This window comes from Halichoeres trimaculatus, unplaced genomic scaffold (assembly GCF_033239565.1).
Source record: "Halichoeres trimaculatus isolate MK-OKI-2021-1 unplaced genomic scaffold, fHalTri1.1 fHalTri1_scaffold_16, whole genome shotgun sequence".
In the NCBI taxonomy this organism is placed as follows: Eukaryota; Metazoa; Chordata; class Actinopteri; order Labriformes; family Labridae; genus Halichoeres; species Halichoeres trimaculatus.
In genome coordinates, this window is record NW_027437194.1 from 26835556 (window position 1) to 26855145 (window position 19590).

General features: G+C 39.3%; 1 protein-coding gene across 1 annotated transcript; it reads left to right on the forward strand.

Moving 5' to 3' along the window:
• Nucleotides 1–7143: 7143 nt before the first annotated feature.
• Nucleotides 7144–19277, forward strand: slc5a1 (solute carrier family 5 member 1). Its single transcript, XM_074690242.1, has 15 exons — nucleotides 7144–7278; nucleotides 7771–7842; nucleotides 9274–9378; nucleotides 9607–9666; nucleotides 9904–10008; nucleotides 10088–10193; nucleotides 10604–10684; nucleotides 12075–12283; nucleotides 12796–12931; nucleotides 14797–14904; nucleotides 14991–15141; nucleotides 15234–15402; nucleotides 18534–18749; nucleotides 18877–18982; nucleotides 19063–19277. Exons 1-15 carry the CDS (start codon nucleotides 7144–7146, stop codon nucleotides 19275–19277), a joined length of 1974 nt encoding a protein of 657 aa, XP_074546343.1.
• Nucleotides 19278–19590: the final 313 nt, after the last annotated feature.

Consider the following 19590-nt stretch of genomic DNA (forward strand, 5'->3'; position numbering starts at 1 on the left):
TGAGCATGGACATCAGCTTTATAATGATAATCAGAGCTGAAAGCCGCGATTCAGCTTTTTGGTCAAAGAAGTCCAGAAACTCAAAGACAGACATATATGACACATTTACATTTGCTTAGAAAAAAAAAAAAACGTCATGGTGCATTTTCTGTTTGCCTTTCATTGTCAGCAGATTTAAGTAGTGTTATACTGTTAGCTGAGTCAGCAGATCTCTTGATTTATATTAAACCAGGGCAACAAGTCATTCCTACAACACCATAACAAAATTACTTCTTCTAATACAGTCCTCAGGTCTTGCTGCGCTTATTGTTGGTGGAACCAGAACACATGTTGCAGGCGTGTATGTAATAAGTTTCGTCAGCAAGTGTCCTTCATATAAATCAACTGTTAAACACGTGTTCAGATAATTTGTGAATAGTCTGATGAAGCTGAGCCTCTCTGCAAGATGACGATGTTTGGATTAGGGTTGGGACCTTAACGCATTAACTGTGTGTGATTAATTACATAAAATATAACATGTTGAAAAAAGATTAACACATTTTATCATAGTTTTGCGCTCCAAAACAACACAGAATGTTTCTTCATACCAATCAGAGATGGATGGCGTTGCTCAGTCCAGTGGATGGGAAGTTTAAGTTAAAAAAAAAACTGCAGTTGAAGTAGGGCTGGGTGTTGTTGTCAACCTCACAATCCAAATCTATTTTGAGTCTATAGGTTATGATTGGATTCAACACTGGGTGCGTCTCAAAGCTTTAGAGCTTTAGAGTTCCTTCCTTCCTCCCTCCACTTGCGTCTTAGTCCCTCCCACCAGAGATGCATGATAGAGACGCGAGGAAATGAAGAGAGGAGAGAGGATGGAGGAGATTAGTTTTTAGAGCAATGGGACATCCTCTCCTTCGGAGTGTCACATGAAGCAACGTGTTTCAGTGATGACGGCATCAGCTGATCACCTCTGGATCATCTGTCAGTCAGCTCTAACAGCTGTTTGTGTGTCTGAGCATGTGCGCCGTAATAACTCTGATCAAACAGAAACAGTAACAGAGCTTTGTCTGTTCCTTTAACCTGTTAAACACACACATAACCATGAAGAAAACCTGCTCTCTGTTTATTCTGTGTGCTGTTTAGAAGCTCATGGATCACTTTACCAGTAAAATGCTTAATTGTTGGATTATTTATGAATTATTTAGCCTTTATCTACATCGTGAACTCTGAAACTTATTGATATAACCTAGTTTATTGTGTCTCAGAAAGATATTATTTATTGGATTTCAGTTTTCTGTATTAATCCTCTGTTATATAGATTTGATGATGGTTGAGTTCAGTATTTTGTGCTTTAAACTCTCAACAAACACTTTGTTACCAGATTTATGATCAGTTTCTGAATGATCCTTATTTCCTGTTTGCAGTTCATCTTTTTTCTCTCATTACACTCCGTTGTGTTTGTGAAGTTTCAAATGAAAAAGTCTGAGCCACGGCAGCGTCCAATCAGAGAGTGATATTCCATATGGGGGCATGTCTGTCAGGGAAAAGACTTCCACAAAGCCGGCTCTCATGTTTCCTCAATTGTAGCTCCTCCGATCAGTCTCCTCCATCCTCTCTCCTCTCTCCTCCGAGCACAACTATCGCTTTGGGACATACTTCAAAATGGGACTAAGAAAGTACTTCCGGTGTCGTGGAGGAGATAAGACGGAGGAGGCACGAAATTAACTCTTTGAGACGCACCCACTGATTGAATTGCATCGATGCTTCTTTAGTTGCCATTTTGTCGTTGTTTGGTCTAGTACAGCCTCTGTCCATACAGCGGGAATGACATACACAGTGCCCCCCACTGGCCAGGAGGTGAATCTATTCAGAGGATTTGCTAAATCAATATTAAAGTGGGTGTCAGTATTTTTATCCACTCCTAAATGAGCACAGACGCCAGAGTCGAAGTATGAGTATAGTATAGTCCATGTTTACATATATTTGTTGATGTATGTTACTTGCTCCTAAGATTAAAATCATTTCTTCATCTTGTTCTTTTATATTATTATTCTTTATTTGATATTTATTAGGTAAAATTTCCTGCTATCCATGTGTAAACAGTACACATGGATCAATACTCCACACTGGCAGCTAAAGACATGGAAGTGGAGCACAGACGCCGGAATCAAGAGTACTCAGAGTCACCAACCAACACTCAAGTTTACAGTCCCTAAACAGTCCCACTGTCAGTGAAGTCCCTTAAATTGCACCAGACACTGAAAAGGAAATGTGATTGAGAATAAAAAAAATTGTAATATGAGTTTATGTATATGTCTACTTACTGATTCAGTCATCTAACAAACCTATTTGTATTGGAAACTGTTGCTTTTCATGTCGAAAAATTAATTACTAAACCTTAGGTTGATTAGATTAAACTTTTAACTGAGTCTCACCACTGGTTTGGCGATGAAAACATAATTTGTGATGACGGATGAAACACAGTGACTCACAGAACAAGTGCACATTGATTACACCCTCAGCGTTTCACAAACTGACGCTGCCGGTGTCCCAGTGTCACCTTGAGTTCAGAGAGAAGTGGGAGTGACGGTGGCGAAGCTGTCAGCAGTGAATCGTCGCAACTATAACAAATGTATGGCCAATGAGACCTACAATCAGCTGGCCCAGAGTCAGTCAGGCCTATATTTCTGGCTAGCGGGCCAGTTATAATGTCAAGCCCTGAACTATAGCAATTCAATACCTGAGCCTCCAATAAACCGATCCCTGACCACTGCTTGTAAATTAGATGATGTTTTTGGGGTTAGAGAGGTTTTGCTTGAGGCTACTCAGCTGCAGGGCTTTGAAATCCCTCTTACATACCCTTATGTTCTGTCTTTGGTTGTATCTAAAACCTTTCTGTTGCACATTAATGCTTTGTCTTTATGTGAAATGTTGTTATTCTATCATTTGGCTCCTCCTCTCCACATTGTTCCTCACTTTGTGGTTTGTTTATACTGAATTAACCTTTCAAGGCTGTTTAACCTTGCCTGCTGTTATTAAGTGGTAGTGCTATGCTTTGTTCTTTTATAAGTGTGGTACAATAAATGAGTAGTTTCAACAGCAGGACTGGATCACTTTAATTATGCTGGGTCATAATTAGTAATTTTCTCATTTTCAAACTGCTCTTAGGAGAAGCCCACTGTTGTATCTAAAACCACTCTGTTTGGAAGGGGAGACATTTTCCTGATGTTTCATCAAATTGGGGCCAAGCCGACAAAGTAACCTCAGCATGTTCATTTGGGTATTAATATAAACAAGGGACAGACCCTTAGATGAGTCATGAAAGCCGTGACTCAGGGAGGGAAACACAACCAGAGGCAGGTGTGAGTAAAATTATTGTGTATCACAGCTTCAGTGAGCTGTAGGGATGTAGTGTTCTTCTTGTAACAGAGGGTATCTACACACTTTAAATAACAGCTGTCATAAAAGCACAGGACTTGGTTAATGTTTTCCACCACTAAATGTACATTCTCATGATAACCTACCTCTTGCACATGAGGCTTCTGTCAAAGAAGAAGGGCTGGGGCTTCTATAGGTTTTCAGGAGGAAGGACATTTTTCTTTCCATCTTGACCTGGGTAAACCAAATGAAGTTCATTGTTTTGTTAGTTATACCCAGAGAAACAGAACTAAACATTTCATTAGGTCATACACGAGCCGATGAAGATGCAATAGAAACAATTAATGGGCTAGATTAAGCAGCAATGCTACAACTATTGCAAGGCACCACCCTGTTGCTTATAGCTGCCTTTTGCAGCAGCTCTCTCTTCTTTGTCCATTTCTTGTAATTTTTTTGTCTCTTTTTCGTAATCTTTGTATTTGGAGTGGATCATTACTTTGTACGGCTCATTTGTTGGTCATGGACACCAAACTTTTTTGTGTCTTCAGTGATATTTTTACTTCTTTTTCTCCTGTGTTTGTCTGGAGATCCTACAAGTATCCATGGCTACATTATTTACATGTGAAATCAGCTGTTAGCAGCCTGTAGCATGTCAATGCTAACTGGTGCAAGGCCTGATGTCTTCCTACAAGGTGAGGAGAAGAGGTGAGGATGACGTGCTGGTTCTCAGGTGTGAGCTAAGAAGTGACGACATGGACCTGTCCTTCCATCCATCTTTGTTGGGAACATAAGATCTATCTCCAATAAGATGAACGAGCTAGCTGTGCTAACCCAGCAACAGAGGGAATACCAGAGGGCAGAGTAGCATCATGCTATTCACAGACATGGCTAACAGAGCTAACACCGGACACCAAAGCCACATTGGAGGAGCTTCACCTGCTGTGAGCAGACAGGATCCAGGAGACAGAGACTGAACAGACTGCTGAAGAAGCTCAGTCCTGGACCCTGTGGAGGTGGAGGCTGGCTGAACTGGACAATGATGGACAAGCTGTCAGCATCTATTTTCTTATGGACCTTTTTGCACTTTCTTTAAACTTTCTTACTTTTATTTTCTTGATTGCTGCTGTGACTTCAATTTCATTGTACTTGTTACAATGACAATAAAGTCCTATTCTATTGTACTTGACTCGAAGTATTATTGTTGAATTCATGGTGTTATACTAGTGGTTTGCAATAGACCACGTAAGGCCAGTTACATATCTCAGAATTTCTGCACAGCTCTAATTTTTTAGGTACTGTCATTGATGGCACATAATATTACCAACAATGCTGTAGGCTCCTGAAGCAGGCAGGAGACTAGCCGCTGCGCTACCCAGTATAACCCGAAATAACTTTGCTGTGCATGGCGGCCTCCCTTATCATTTGTGTTCCCTCCTCACTTACAGTTGCAAAACTTGTTAGGTTACAGCTCCCTAAGGCATTCTGGGTAAGGCTTGTGAGCTGTGGCTTGGCACAGGGAAATGTGTGCTCCAAAGAGGAGCAGTCTCTCCTGTACAAAAGTTTTTGGTTGTAAAACAAACCTGACAGGATAAAAAAAAAACACAATTGATTGAGTTTTATTTCAGAGGCACTTGCTACAAATACCTTATCAGTCATTTTCTGTCACTCACCCAGACAGAAGACAAAAGTCTCAAATCCAAAACCGTAATACCAAACACTCAGCAGATTTCATAGTAAATTGTTTATGGTTGGGAATTGTAACCCTACAACTACTGCAATAGTGAGTGAGAAGACTCCCCGCTGTGCACAGAAAAGTTGTTTGGATGCCGCTTCAACAGTCTAACACCCCTATGTGAAGTAAATTAAAAACGCACAATGTGTTGATACATGTAAAATTAGAACTGCACAGTGTACTCAGTGTTGTATACCATATGCAACATGCTTATCCATAAAGCTGAGCCCAGTCAGAAGCAAAATCAATGCCATGATATACTATGACTCCACTGACATAATAATAAATACTTTAATACAAATCTTTTCTCATACTGCCCAGAACTATGTTATGCTAATAAATAAAGCTACTGGACAGAATTAGGCTCCTCCAGTCAGCCAGTAGCATATAAACACACTTCTGAAATGGACTCACTGTCAAGAGATACTAAGCTAACTCAAGTCACAACTAGCTTAACGTTAGCTTGAGAGCCAGAGTGCTTACCCAAAGTACAGTCAAACAACAGTCGCCAGCTAGCATTTTATACTGGTTTCAGTGTTTGTTAACTGCATTTTATGTTTTTACACTTAAGACAAAAACTTGATGCCCTCTGCTGCTCTGCGCTCACTGAGTTAACTCACCTGCTCATGCAAACGTTGTTGAACTGATCTTTTTCCTTCACTTTTGGATGGCACTAACAAATAGTGGTGGTTCTGGGACTTTAAAATTCACGGAACTAATTCATAAAACAAGTTTGAATATTAATAATATGAAGCCAACCACTGCAAAAGGACGAGTAACAAAATAAAATAAAATATATAAATGTATCTTTGATTCTGTTGCATGCAAGAGAAAGAGATAAACAAGTTTGGGGATTTTTTTAAACTTTAAATAGTTATAAAATAAAATATTTCTAAAAATTGGTCTGTCCTCAGGGAAAATTTTTAATTTATGCCTCATATTTGTTCCTTTTAAACCAGCCCTAATCAAGACCAAAGGGAGACATGCTCCCTTAGCCTGCAGAGACACCTAGTGGCCACCCTCTGTACTTCATTTACACTTCACATTTAAGGAAATTTTGTTTTCTTTAGGAATGTTGAAGGTCCCTGCCTGGTGTATTTATGTCTGTATGATAGCATTGTTGATCATCTGTATTAGAAGAGATTAGAATCTGTGCCAACCTCAAAAACACCTGAACTAATAATTAACAACGAATACACACTATTAATAAACACTCATCCTGAAGGAACAGTCAGTGTTATCTGTGGGTGGGGTGAGGCTTGAGTTAAGTGCTTTATTTTTTTAATAGTTACAGTAAATGAGAAAACACTTCCTTAATGGGAAATCTGTTGAGAGTTTCTCAGAAAGGCTTTGATGTTTTTCTCAGATTTCATGAGAATAAAGAGTTGATAGTTAAAAGATCTTGCCTCTTTGTTACTCTGTTGTGTAAATTAAAATATGAACAAAATAAAAATGCTCTCAGTCTCCCAAAATATCAGCAGGATATGTAATCAACAACTAAACTTATCAATTTTACTCATTGACAGGGTTGTCAAGTCACAGAGGGGGCGCGTAAGGGCAGATGAGGACTACGTAACACCACCTGTAGAGGTCAAAATGCAATCATTTGGCAAGGTCCCAACACTGTTTTTTCCTGAATTATAATAAACGTGTATTAACCTGCAGTCCTCACAGAGCTTAGAAAACGGTTTTAGGTTTAAATGGTACACCTGTTTCTTTACTTGTGGTATTTCCTCGTGGGTTGATCATTGACAGGATTATTTGCTGAAAGGTTAAACATTTTTACACATTTGTTTTCACATCTACCTTCAAGTCTCAGTGATTACTGTTTGTACATCCAGATACACTTTCAACCAACAATATCTGGTCAATTTGGAGATTAACACATCCTTCCTTCTCTCTCTCTCTCTCTTAACACACACACACACACACACACACACACACACACACCCAATGCTGGAGTGCAGGTACATAAGCGTCAGTGCAGGTGTTTCAGTCAAAGGGGAGCGACTCCTGCAGCACTCCTGTTCTCTGGTCACCCTCTCAGCAACATGGAGTACAATTATTTTGGATTCTCCCGTGTCAGGAGCACTACCAACAATGGCACAACAGTGGTCCTCAACAATGCCGCTGACATCTCTGTTATTGTGGTTTACTTTCTGGTTGTCTTGGGTGTAGGAGTATGGGTAAGTTTTTCATTTTTCTGTGCTCATGTCTAAATTTCAGTTAAACAGTTGAAACAACATTGACAACTACTTTAAAGGAATATCTGCAGCAAGCCATAAAAGAAATGTACCAGTTTATTTGTTAAAGTATTCCTAACAGTTATGAGGTAGAATAAAGCCTTTAGGTTTCTGCACTTTTACAGTAGGAAGTGAGATAGGCTGGTGTTGTGCCATCAAAGCTTGTTATCCAACAATCTGGATCTCAATTGTTTTATGGCCGATCAAAGAACTTTTACATGAAGTAACGATCATTACACTTCAATCTGATTCCCATCAATATTTAAATCAAACATTCCTCTAACTGTTTGCAGCTAATTTGTTTTGTTTTTTTTGTTTTCTTACTTCTTTGACTTCCTAAATGAAATGTACATGGTGACACTGATTAATGAGTGTGTTAATGTTTTGCACAATCACAGTCATAGAATATCAGAGATATATGTCTTTTTATTTCAGGCTATGGTCCGCACCAACAGATCCACAGTCGGTGGCTTCTTCCTGGCTGGGAGGAGTATGGTGTGGTGGCCGGTGAGTGTTCAGCTCTGCAAAACAAGGCAAAGAGTCCCTACACTGCAGAAACTGGAACATGAGCAAGTGTTGGTGGCTTATTTCTAACACTGTCGCATAGATTTCATAAGAGCCACATTCATCTGACAGATCCAGAAAAATGTCTCTTTATAAAACATTCAAAGATGACAATAATGCCTAAAGAAAACTTGCTTGTCATGCTTCTTAAATCAAGAATAATGTCTCAATCCTTGACAAGTAAATCCTCATATTGAATATCTGAAAACAAGCAGTATTGCCATTTTTTTCTTTTAATATCTCAAAAAAATATGTTTTCCTGGACTTGTCAGGTAAGCGTGGTTCAGTTTCAGTTTCTGCAAACTCCTTGATGAGATTTATCTGTGTTTTTCTTCCAGTCAAGCAATAAGGAAACTTATTGCTGCAGAAATAAAAACTGGTCGATAACATTCCCTGAATCCTTGACATCAGCTTTTTGTTTAAGAGATGTTGTGTTTGAACTGTATCAACCTCTGCTTTGCATTGTCTTTTCAATTCATCTCTGTACCAACCTTTAGAGGATTCCTTTAAGTGCAAACAGCAATGATTCAGCCGGGATTGCACCCAGCTTCTCTAACCACAGGGCACTGATGTAGTAACAGTGAAGTTGTTCATCAACATGAATCTCCTCAACCCTGTTCAGTTATCTCCACACCAAGCAGCACTCAGTATTTAATAGATTCAAAGGTTTCTCCTTTTTTTCACAACCTTTCATAAAAAACAGTAGCTGAGCAGACCCTCCTGTTTACAATATATGGATCCAGAAAGTTTGGGGCATTCATCAAATGGAACAACAACAACAAAAAAATAAAGTTTACAATGTGATGGAGGCCTATACTGGATTAACTGATGCAATAGAGAGGGCTGTTTAATTTAGGCACAGATCAAGGTCATAAATCCTTTTTCCCTGGGACTGAATCATTGCACCTGTACACGTGACGCCTTTGTGTGGTTTACACTTTATTTCTTTATGACCACAACTTTTATGTATTCATTATTATTATTATTATTATTATTATTATTATTATTATTATTATTATTATTATTATTATTATTATTATTATTATTATTATTATTATTATTTTCTATTCACTTGTAAACATATTATACAGCTGTTATATTTTATTATTTATAAATTATATATATATATATATATATATATATATATATATATATATATATATATATATATATATATATATATATATATATATATATATATATATATAAAATTAAAAAATAATAAAATATATAAATGAATAAAAAGTAGCTGAGCTCCTTTAAAGCGATATCAGGTTTTCACTCTATCATTCCAGCCTTCCCAGCCTTATTACACTTCTTTCCTGAGATTTAATACATGTTTAAAATAAGTTAATTTAACGACTCTTTCCACAGATTGGAGCTTCACTCTTTGCCAGTAACATCGGCAGCGGACACTTTGTGGGTGTTGCAGGGACGGCTGCAGCTTCAGGAATCGCCATCGGTGGATTTGAATGGAACGTGAGTGATCAGCGTCTGCTGACAGATTTCACCTCTTTCACTGCTTACACAAATATATGCTTGACCTACGCCACATATATCCCCACTTATCTCTGTAGGGTGATCTGATAAGTCTGTAGGTCACACCTGGACGGAAAAAAAGTCACATCACTGTATTTTCTTATTTCCTTAACTGTGACATTCTCTGATTTGTTTGTGTCTGTTTCTTTTTGTGTGTTTGTGTGCCAGGCTCTTGTTGTGGTCGTCATCTTGGGATGGCTTTTCGTACCAATCTACATCAAAGCGGGGGTGAGGAGAGAAACATACTAAACAGCTTCATCTTTTTTTGTTTAAAGTGACATGTCGCTCAACAAAGTGATGGTGAAGGTACCAAAGTCCAAGACTGAACCTTTATTCACCTCTTCTAAAGGAAATTGGGAAATATCTGCAGCTGTTGGGCTTTAATTCTTCCATCAGAAAGGAATGATCAAAGAATAAAAGTCCCTTAAAGCACAATCAAAATCTAGTTTTTATGGATGTTTTCAGGTGGTCACCATGCCTGAATACTTGAAGAAGCGGTTTGGAGGCCAGCGTATCCGTATCTACCTCTCTGTGCTCTCCCTCTTCATTTATGCTTTCACAAAAATCTCAGTAAGTCGCATCACACTCAAACCTTCAAGATGATTTTACAGTTTACTCTAAAATAACATGTTTTCTCCTCTCCATCCAGGCAGACATGTTCTCTGGTGCCATTTTCATCAACCAGGCTCTTGGACTGAACATCTACCTGGCTGTTATTCTGCTCCTATTGATCACGGCGCTGTACACCGTCACAGGTCTGTCTGCTCACTTCTTTTTCAGTGGAGCCACTGATCACTCATAAAGCAGAAGTCTTATCTGTTTTTTTTTTTTTTTACTGTACTAGTGGCATCATGACCAGGGGTAAAGTCTTCTTCGGACCATATGTAGACACAGCTAGTTATCAGCTGTATTTTGTTGTGGTTAATTACCCATAAACTGTGATAAGCAGGAAGCGGCCTTCTGCTGCTGTTTTGTAATTCGCACACACACCTGAACTTTAGATCTGTAAGGATGAGCAGTGGGTGACCACTTACATAACATGGCTTAACACTGATAACCTCATCTGGTTTGATTTTCATAAGTGGTGAAAAAACAGGTTAACTTGAGCGTAAATGTAAGATGTTGAATGCATGAATGTAAAATAACATCACGTGTTGTATCTTAGGTGGATTAGCTGCTGTGATCTACACGGACACCTTACAGACCATGATCATGATCGTTGGATCGTTCATCCTCATGGGCTTTGGTAATATGCTATTTTCTGTTCATTTGTTTCCAGATTGGTTTTCAACTTTAAAGTTATGTTAGGTCATAAAACTGGTCAAGTGTATTGTATATGTGTCGTGATGTAGAGCTGATCAGATAACTTGAACATTGTTGAGGGGGTGGGTGGTGTTTTGCCTGTGTTTGGGTTGGATATTGGTATATTGGTATATTACCATGGGGAGGGGTCACAACAAGCCTCCAGCACCACTATTCTGGGTGTCAAGGGTTGCAAAGTTTGGGATCCCTAAAGTGGCGTGTACAAACTTTTTAGGAGCAGCCTCACCACTGAAGAGGGAACTAAGTCTGGGGTGTTTTCTCTCTAAGACGGGTATTTTTTTTAAGAGGTCACATTTTAACCAGCATAGTGGACAGTTTTGTTTGAGTGTTTTTTCCACCCAAGGGGCGGGTTGGTGTGTTTTACCAACCATTTTGGCAGCCAAGAAGCACTAAGTTCTGTGCGCTTTCGAGGGCCCTTTAGCACGCCCTTTGGCTCCCTAAAGGTCACTTAAGTGCGTGTTTTCAGTTTGATTCAGTAAACTTTCTTTGGCTGCATCATTAAATACAGTTCAAAATGATAAAATGTGCCCAGAAGATGCAATAAAAAGACTAAGATGTAGGTACGTAAATTATTTAAAAACTAAGAGTAGGGTAAAGCATCAAAATAGTAATTACATTATAAAGAAATAAAACAGATGAATAAGGATAAAGTATGAAGATATAGTACATTTTTATCAATATACTGTGATTTTTATCTTTTATTGTTTTATTGTCTTATTTATAACCACTTAGCTTTCTATTATATTTACCCTCTATTTGACCTCCAGTGTTTCTTCATTAGGACCTTGTAGAGATTTCTCAGCTCAGCTTTTATTGTTATTAAATCATTGTGTAGAAAGTTTTCTTCTGTACGTGCATGTGTATTCGAAGGAATATGGTCCTATTGATTATCTATTTACTTTATTTCTTTTTATTATTATTATTAACATCAGCGCTGTATGAAAAGTGCTTTGCAAATAAAGCCTGATTGACTGATTGATTGAAATAAAAGCACTTTAAAGAACATGCTGAGTACTTACATAATAAAAAGGAAGGGCAAAATAAATGAGATAACACAAAAACCATCAATTACAAAGTCCAGCAAAGCAAATGTTGACAATCTCAGTGTTGTAAGAATAAGTTAAAGCTGAGGGAAAACATGGATGAATATTAAAAAACAGATAAAAATGATCATCTCTTCTTGGTTATCATGTTTTACTGACATGCAGAACTGTTGTATAATAGTAATAATAATAGTAATATCACACTTCATTTCCTGCCTTTGTCCTGAGTATCAGCTGTCAGCTGTGACCGTGTTCTCTTGTTGTTTTCAGCTTTTTATGAAGTTGGAGGTTATGAAAACTTCCAGGAGCTCTACATGCAGGCTGTACCGACGATTACAGGAAACTTCACTGAAAACTGCTACGAGCCCCGGGCAGACTCCTTTCATATGTTCAGAGACCCGATCAATGGAGACCTGCCGTGGCCTGGTCTGGTGTTCGGACTCACCATCCAGGCCACTTGGTATTGGTGCACAGATCAGGTCAGTCAGGAACTGACAGGAAGGATGTTTTCACTCACTTAGCTGTATTAGGGAAAACTAGTATCCATCTGTGGTCATAAACACATAAACACACACACACACACATACACACACACAAACAGAACCCATTCAATTGATTGCCTCCCATTTGCTCTCACAGCTATCGTCTGTTATCTTGCCTGTTAGTCACTCAGGCGTATACAGGTGTTGCCAGAGGATGTCCGAGCTTTTAGTCAGACCTTAATGCACCTCAGGAGACTCAGATAAGATTAACGTGACCTTAGTAGTAAACAACATGTGTGTTTTCATTGTAACATCGTAGCCAACTCCAAGTCTAATGAATAGAAAATAACTAAACTGTATTGTTTTTTTATGTCTTTGTCTTTGGTGTTTTATTATCAATCTGGATGTGTAAAGTGAAACCAGGTTAAAAGTTAGCAGTCAGCTCATCTTGTATCCATCCAACCACTCCTGATCTTTTCCTTCTATAACATGTTGTTTTTGTGTTTCAGGTGATTGTTCAGCGCTGCCTCTCTGCTAAGAATCTGTCTCACGTCAAAGCCGGCTGTATCCTATGTGGTTACCTGAAGCTGCTGCCAATGTTCATCATAGTTTTCCCAGGGATGATCAGCAGGATCCTCTATCCTGGTCAGTGTGTTTTTGGTTCCTCATTATTCCAATTCACCTAACAGGTTTTGGTTGTGCTGCTCTTAGTAATCCAGGATAGAAGAAAACCTGTTATAACTACAACCAATACTGAAACGGGCAATAGTAGTGTTTTTCTTTCTTTCTTTCTTTCTTTCTTTCTTTCTTTCTTTCTTTCTTTTGCTTTGTACAACTTCACTGACTTTCATGTTGCACAGAGTGAAACTGAATGTTTTAAAAAGATCAAAACTCAAGGAAAACTTGTGTAGAAGAAAACAGCTTTGTTGTAGACCATATATGTCCAAATCTTGGTCGAGGAGCCAATCATGGCCCATTGTCCATTTTCACAGCTTTTATTTTACAATGTATTAATTATTCATTTCAAAAGATTAATTTCTATCAAAGGTACAAAAAGACTATCTTGTATCGTCTCACTGGACTGTGCAAAGGCCACTCGTATAAAGCTAAAGCTCTGTTCATTCTGCACTCAACAACTCTCACAGCTGACGTCTTTGAAATATTTGTGTTAAGCATAAAACGGTGCAGAAAACACTTTTGGGGGGGGGGGGGGGGGGGGGTGCATATAAATAGTTAAGAATTCAGGTTAAGAAAATATTGTGGGCTAAAAATGTTGTTTTCAGGTCAAAATAGTCTAAATATGAAAAACACTTCTGATCATATCCAGATCCTGATTCTGCAATCAAAAAAATATAATTAAAAAAATAAATATTTTAAAAAATCCTGACATGTTTTGCCCATATCTACGGTGGCTAGTAGGTGCCAGATGATTTGAAAATGCAACAATATTAATGCAAAAGCCACAATGTAAGTTAGAAGGTTAGACATCCCACCAGACACAGAAAAGTTGAGAAAGTATTAAAATTATTCTTTTCTTTTTTACCTTCAGCTGTGATAAATAAAGCTAGAATGCTAATGTTGATGTCAATGACATGACTGAATCATAAAGCTAAATATAAGATGACATATTAGTGGTTGATACAGAAATATAAGTACTATCTTATCTTAAGGATATCACAAGGTGAGACATTAGATATATATATATATATATATATATATATATATATATATATATATATATATATATATATATATATCATATTTGAAATTAAAAAATAATTTAAAAAAATCATTTACTTACTTTCACAACCCTCCTGTGTCCGTTGGTACAACTTGCCTCTTTTAACTTCTGTTGTGGCTGCACTTCTGTTTTGTTAATGCTCTTGCATTCATGTCGTGCTCTTGCAAATTGTCTGAGACCTAGTAGCATTTATGCATTATTTTTGTTCATGAGATATGTCAGTGAAAAAAAAAAGAGACACTTCTGTTCTAGACTAGTGTGTTTTGACATGTGGCCTTATGGACCTCCCATCACCTCAGCCCCTTATCGGATGCTCAATGTGGGACAACTGGCCTAAAGTCACTTATCCATGAGATCAACCCTCCTGTGCAGTAGTCCTTCTGGCTAACATTGACTGAATGTCTCATTTTTTAAACATTTCTGTCTTCAGTCTGCTTTACTGTGACCATGAATAAGGCCACACACTGATATAAAGGTCTAGAATACAGCTGTTTCCTTCACTTCAAATGTTGCTGGAGTTTTGACCTTTTTATATTTTGCGTTGCCCACATCTTTATCATGATATCAAATCTGTAAATGATCTGTTATTTGTAAATGATGTCGGATAAATGTGCAGTTGAGGTGGTTATAGCTTGAGGAGAATATCTGGACCGATGTAAGCTTTCTGTTTGTTCTTTAACTGTTTTCAATGACTGATGTGATGAAGCTTAAACACATCTTACCAAGACAAAATGCTGGATTTAACCTTCTGATCTTTATTTCATTCCAGATGTGGTGGCATGTGTGGATCCGGAAGAATGCATGAAGTACTGTGGGGCCAGTGTGGGCTGCACCAACATTGCTTATCCCAAGCTGGTGGTGGATCTGATGCCTGATGGTGCGTGTGGTTGTCATCCATGCTGAGGCTGCAGCCTGTCTTAAGTAACCGACCCTGATTAAACTCAGATTTTCTGGCTCTTGCAGGCTTGAGAGGTCTGATGCTGTCTGTGATGTTGGCCTCCTTGATGAGTTCACTCACCTCCATCTTTAACAGCGCCAGCACTCTCTTCACCATGGACATCTACACCAAGGTTCGCCGCACAGCCAGTGAGAAGGAGCTCATGATAGCCGGCAGGTACGAACCCTCTTTGAACCATTTTGATGTCACTGACTACGAGTGTGTGTTTGTACCTGACTGCAGCTGTCCCTGTGTTTACCTGTGTGTAGAGTGTTCATCTTATTCCTGATCGGTGTGAGCATTGCGTGGATCCCTGTGGTGCAGTCAGCCCAGAGTGGTCAGCTCTTTGACTACATCCAGTCCATCACCAGCTACCTCACTCCTCCCATTGCAGCTGTCTTCATGCTGGCCATCTTCTGCAAACGAGTCAATGAAACTGTGAGTTGATTTTTACAGTTCACACTAAGACATTTTATTTATGTTCATTTATCTTGAAGCATACCTATCCAGAAGTTTGGAGCTAAGTGCTTCAACAATCACCCTACCTTACACTCTATGCTAACATGCCAAAGAAAGGGTGAGATCACACTGCCCTCAAACCGTGTCATACTTAAGCACGATTGCCGCCCCTGCAGCGCCGTTCCCCCGTTGGAGAGTATGGCTAGCTCAAGCATGACACACTTGTGGTGGTGGTCTTTACTCAAGCACCATAACACGGTCAAATTTCTGATTGTTTTCTGCCACAGGGCACAGTCTTGTAAACTATAAATGCATGGGGAAGAAGAGTGAGTTATGGGCTTGGAGTAAAAACAAGGTAGTTAACAATACCCAGAAAGGGAGTGTTTGTCATGAAGGTTTGTCATGCTTCCATGAAGCTGATGCTAACTGGGACTCTTCAGCCTATTAGCTTTAGTTTCTCCCAATGTCTCTCTTTTTCTTGCTGGCTGAGTCCTTTTTGATAAGCGCCAACATGCTCTGTGCATTTTTTCAACCTTAGAGAATGAGATAAGACTATCTCTTTCCATTCAGTGTTTATAGTTGTGTATCTCCAATAAGGCTGCACATTCAGGTAGCCTCTTCAACCATGACATCAGTGCAAACACTCTATACATAGATGTAGTCTCTATGATGTCACCAATCTGTTTCCTATAACAGGTATTGAAGCCTATCCTCGACAGGAGCCATATTGAAAAAAACTTGACTTGACCTAACTGTATTTGACTTTGGATGAGGTAAAAAGACGGGCCCTGAGCCTCTTCACAGACATCTACAGGGTGCCTACATGTCAGTCAGAGCCTTGCTGTCAGGAGGAGAACATTTGCAACTTTGATAGCTATGAGACAGGTGTAGCAAACTATCACCAGCAGTAATCTGAGCTTTTAGATTTAGCCCAAGTTACCTCAGAAATCTACCTTCAAACGACTAAAAACCCAGATTTAACCTTGAATTCACCTATTTTACCCGCTTCTTAGCACAGTTACCTGGTCAAATTTTGTTGGATACAAAGATCCAACAACAGGTCAAAGGTCTTTAGTAACGTCTCTTTGCTGACTGCTGTCTTTGACTTCATGTCTTTCTGTGTCGTCTAACCACAAGACAAGAGTCAAGCTGTTAAGTACTGAGACAACATTCACATGTGTGGTCTGATGTAAACACTTTGCTTAGGGTGAAGTTATTTTCCCCCCATGGTTTGTTCATGTGACCAAAGTAATGAACGTTATTATGAATGACATCATGTTTTTTTTCCCTTCCTCCTGATGTCTTGTTAATTGCACCTTCCAATATTTCGCCTGCTATCTACAGAATTCTATTCAGTATCTTTATTATACTTTAATTTGTTTGCATGATACCATTCCATGTAATCATATTCAGCAACCATTACTGATAGGGTTTGATTAAAGATTTCCTTAAGAGAAAAACATATAATGAAACCTGAAACCAGCTTTTTTATTAGAACTCTAGCTTTCATGCTAGCTACATGAATTTAGAGGTTGCATTCATGATCTCCAGAGGAAGAAGCCTTCCAGGTCTCCTGACCCTTCCTCCTCTGCCACATTTGAAGAGCTTCAGTTTAGAATGAAATATCTCAAAAGTAAATGGATTATCATGAAAAATGTATTCAGTGTTGTCATAGTTATCGTTCTTTAATTTGTAGTTTGCATCTTCAGATTGGAAAAAAATGCCAAATACAGGGTTCACAGACTTGTTGAAGGGCAGGGGCAGAAAAACAAAAAAGGCATATACAGGGTGCATTCCTACTACCAAAGAGAGTAGTTGTATTTTGCAAACCAAGAGGGCCCTTAAGTAAGTGTTGTTGAAACCCAAAGAAGGCAGTTTATTCTGTTTTAAACAGTCAAGAGGGGCAGTTTAGAGTGTTTTGGCCTTCAAGAGGGCCCTTCAGGAGGTGAAATTTGGAGCGCAGATGGGGTCAGCCCAGGTTCTGGTCCGGCCTGTGAGTCATTTCCCACTCTAGCCCTGTTTGCTGCACTGTACACTGTCCTATCCTCTCTTAGTGAAGGCATAAAAAGACTGAAAAATAAGAGTCAAATGTTACTGTTGTTTCTGTTTTTACAACAAGGAATTAAAATATACATTTATAAAAAGATTTTCATTTTGGAAGGCATTTTGCACCCTGCTATAAGTGATTCACAACTCCCTTTTTGGAAAGTGCTGGTCTCATATAATGTTTTGGAAGCAATGACTAAGCTAACATCTTACCCATTAGCCTCAGCTCTAAGGCTAACTCATTGATACTAGCTTCCCAAATAAGAGGAAGCATGGTTGAGAAAGTATACTGCTTGGTGAAAATTAGCATGTTAGCAGTTTTTCGTTAGTTTTTGGTCATCAGTTATTAGAAGCTGAGACTTTAAAGGTAGGGTATGCAGGAATTTATGTTTTGTTAGTAAACACAACATTCAAACTGGGCTCTTCTTCCTTGGATCAGTGCCAGAGGCAGCCCGCACCCACCGCCTCCAACTGTGACTACGTGAACACACTCATTAGCCCAGAAACCACCTGTAGCATCATGTTCTCATGGGAAGGACTCAAGATACGTGTACCAGACTTGGCATGTTAGCACAAGCTAATCACGAGTATTTGACACATACCAACTCGCTTCGCTCCTCGTCCCGTGCTGCTCTCCAAGTGCCCAAAAGCGAGTGAAAGTTGAGCCAAGCTTTACCTTTTTTTCTTCCTCCATGCTATGTCCAATAGTGTAGTATTTGCTCCTTCCACTCCCAACCATCAATACACAAAGTCACTTGCCCATTGGGGGTGCTGTGACTTTGCATGAATTAAACACATCTCCCCTCCACCCAGAAACATCCCAAAACAACCAAAACATTTACATACAGGCAGAGGGAAAGGTTGGAGGCAGACACAGACACTGACCCACCTCTATAGAGGCCCAGAAGTGATAACTGGGCTAGAATATTCCTGTTAAAGTTGACATTTTATTCTTTTAGGAAAATCCAACAGACCTTCCCTTTAAACCTGCTGTTGATAAACCTGCAGACTCTCACGTTTTCTTGTTTTAAACTTATAGTATTACTCTTCTTTCCTCTCCTCAGGGGGCTTTTTGGGGACTTTTGATTGGCCTCTGCATCGGCCTGTCCAGGATGATAACAGAGTTTGCCTACGGCACAGGCAGCTGTAACGCCCCCAGCAACTGTCCCGAGATCATTTGTGGAGTCCACTACCTCTACTTCGGCATCATCCTGTTTGCTGTGACCTGTGTCATCATCCTCGGAGCTTCTCTTTTGACCAAACCCATTGACGACAAGCATGTACGTGACTGCCGTGGAACAAGGCCGGATAAATCATTCATACACTAAAACATGGCCACTCATCGGAATACTGAGCAAAGCTTGTAAATAATTAGTGTGTTCACGATTGTTGTGTGTTTGTGCCCAGTTGTATCGACTGTGCTGGAGTCTCAGGAACAGAACAGAGGAGAGGGTGGACCTTGAGGACGACGATTGGACTGACAATAAAGACAACAATGATATGGAAATTGAAGGTATTTAGCAGATGTGGTGCAAATGTACAGAATTCTGCACACATGCAGATTGTCCTCACTCTGTTTCTTTTTCCTCACAGAACCACATGAGGATCCCAGCTGTTTCAAAAAGGCTGTGATGTGCTTCTGTGGCCTAGAGCAGCAAAAAGGCCCCAAGCTCAGTGAAGAGGAGCTGGAAGAGCTGCAGAAGAAGCTCACAGACACCTCAGAGGTGCCGCTCTGCAGGAACATTGTGAACGCCAATGCCATCATCCTCCTTTGTGTGGCTGTTTTCTGTCATGGTTTCTTTGCTTAAGTGATCAAAATCACTCTCAGATACTGTAATCTATATTTAAGGGAGAGGATTTTATATTAATGTAAGTTATGATCTCAAACTTTTGACAACGATTCAGGAGAAGATGATGTTTTAGAGCTTGCTGTACTGCAGCATGACAGCCACGTGGCTGCTGAACTCCTCCATGACAGAAAACCAACTGTAGTGACTGTGTCCAAAATCTGACATACTTCAAAGCCCTCAGGTGTTATACAAGTCTTTCAGTAAACTTATAAAAGCCATCACGCTGTTAATTTGGCATAAAATTCATGCAACTCCGTGCGGCATGTTGCCC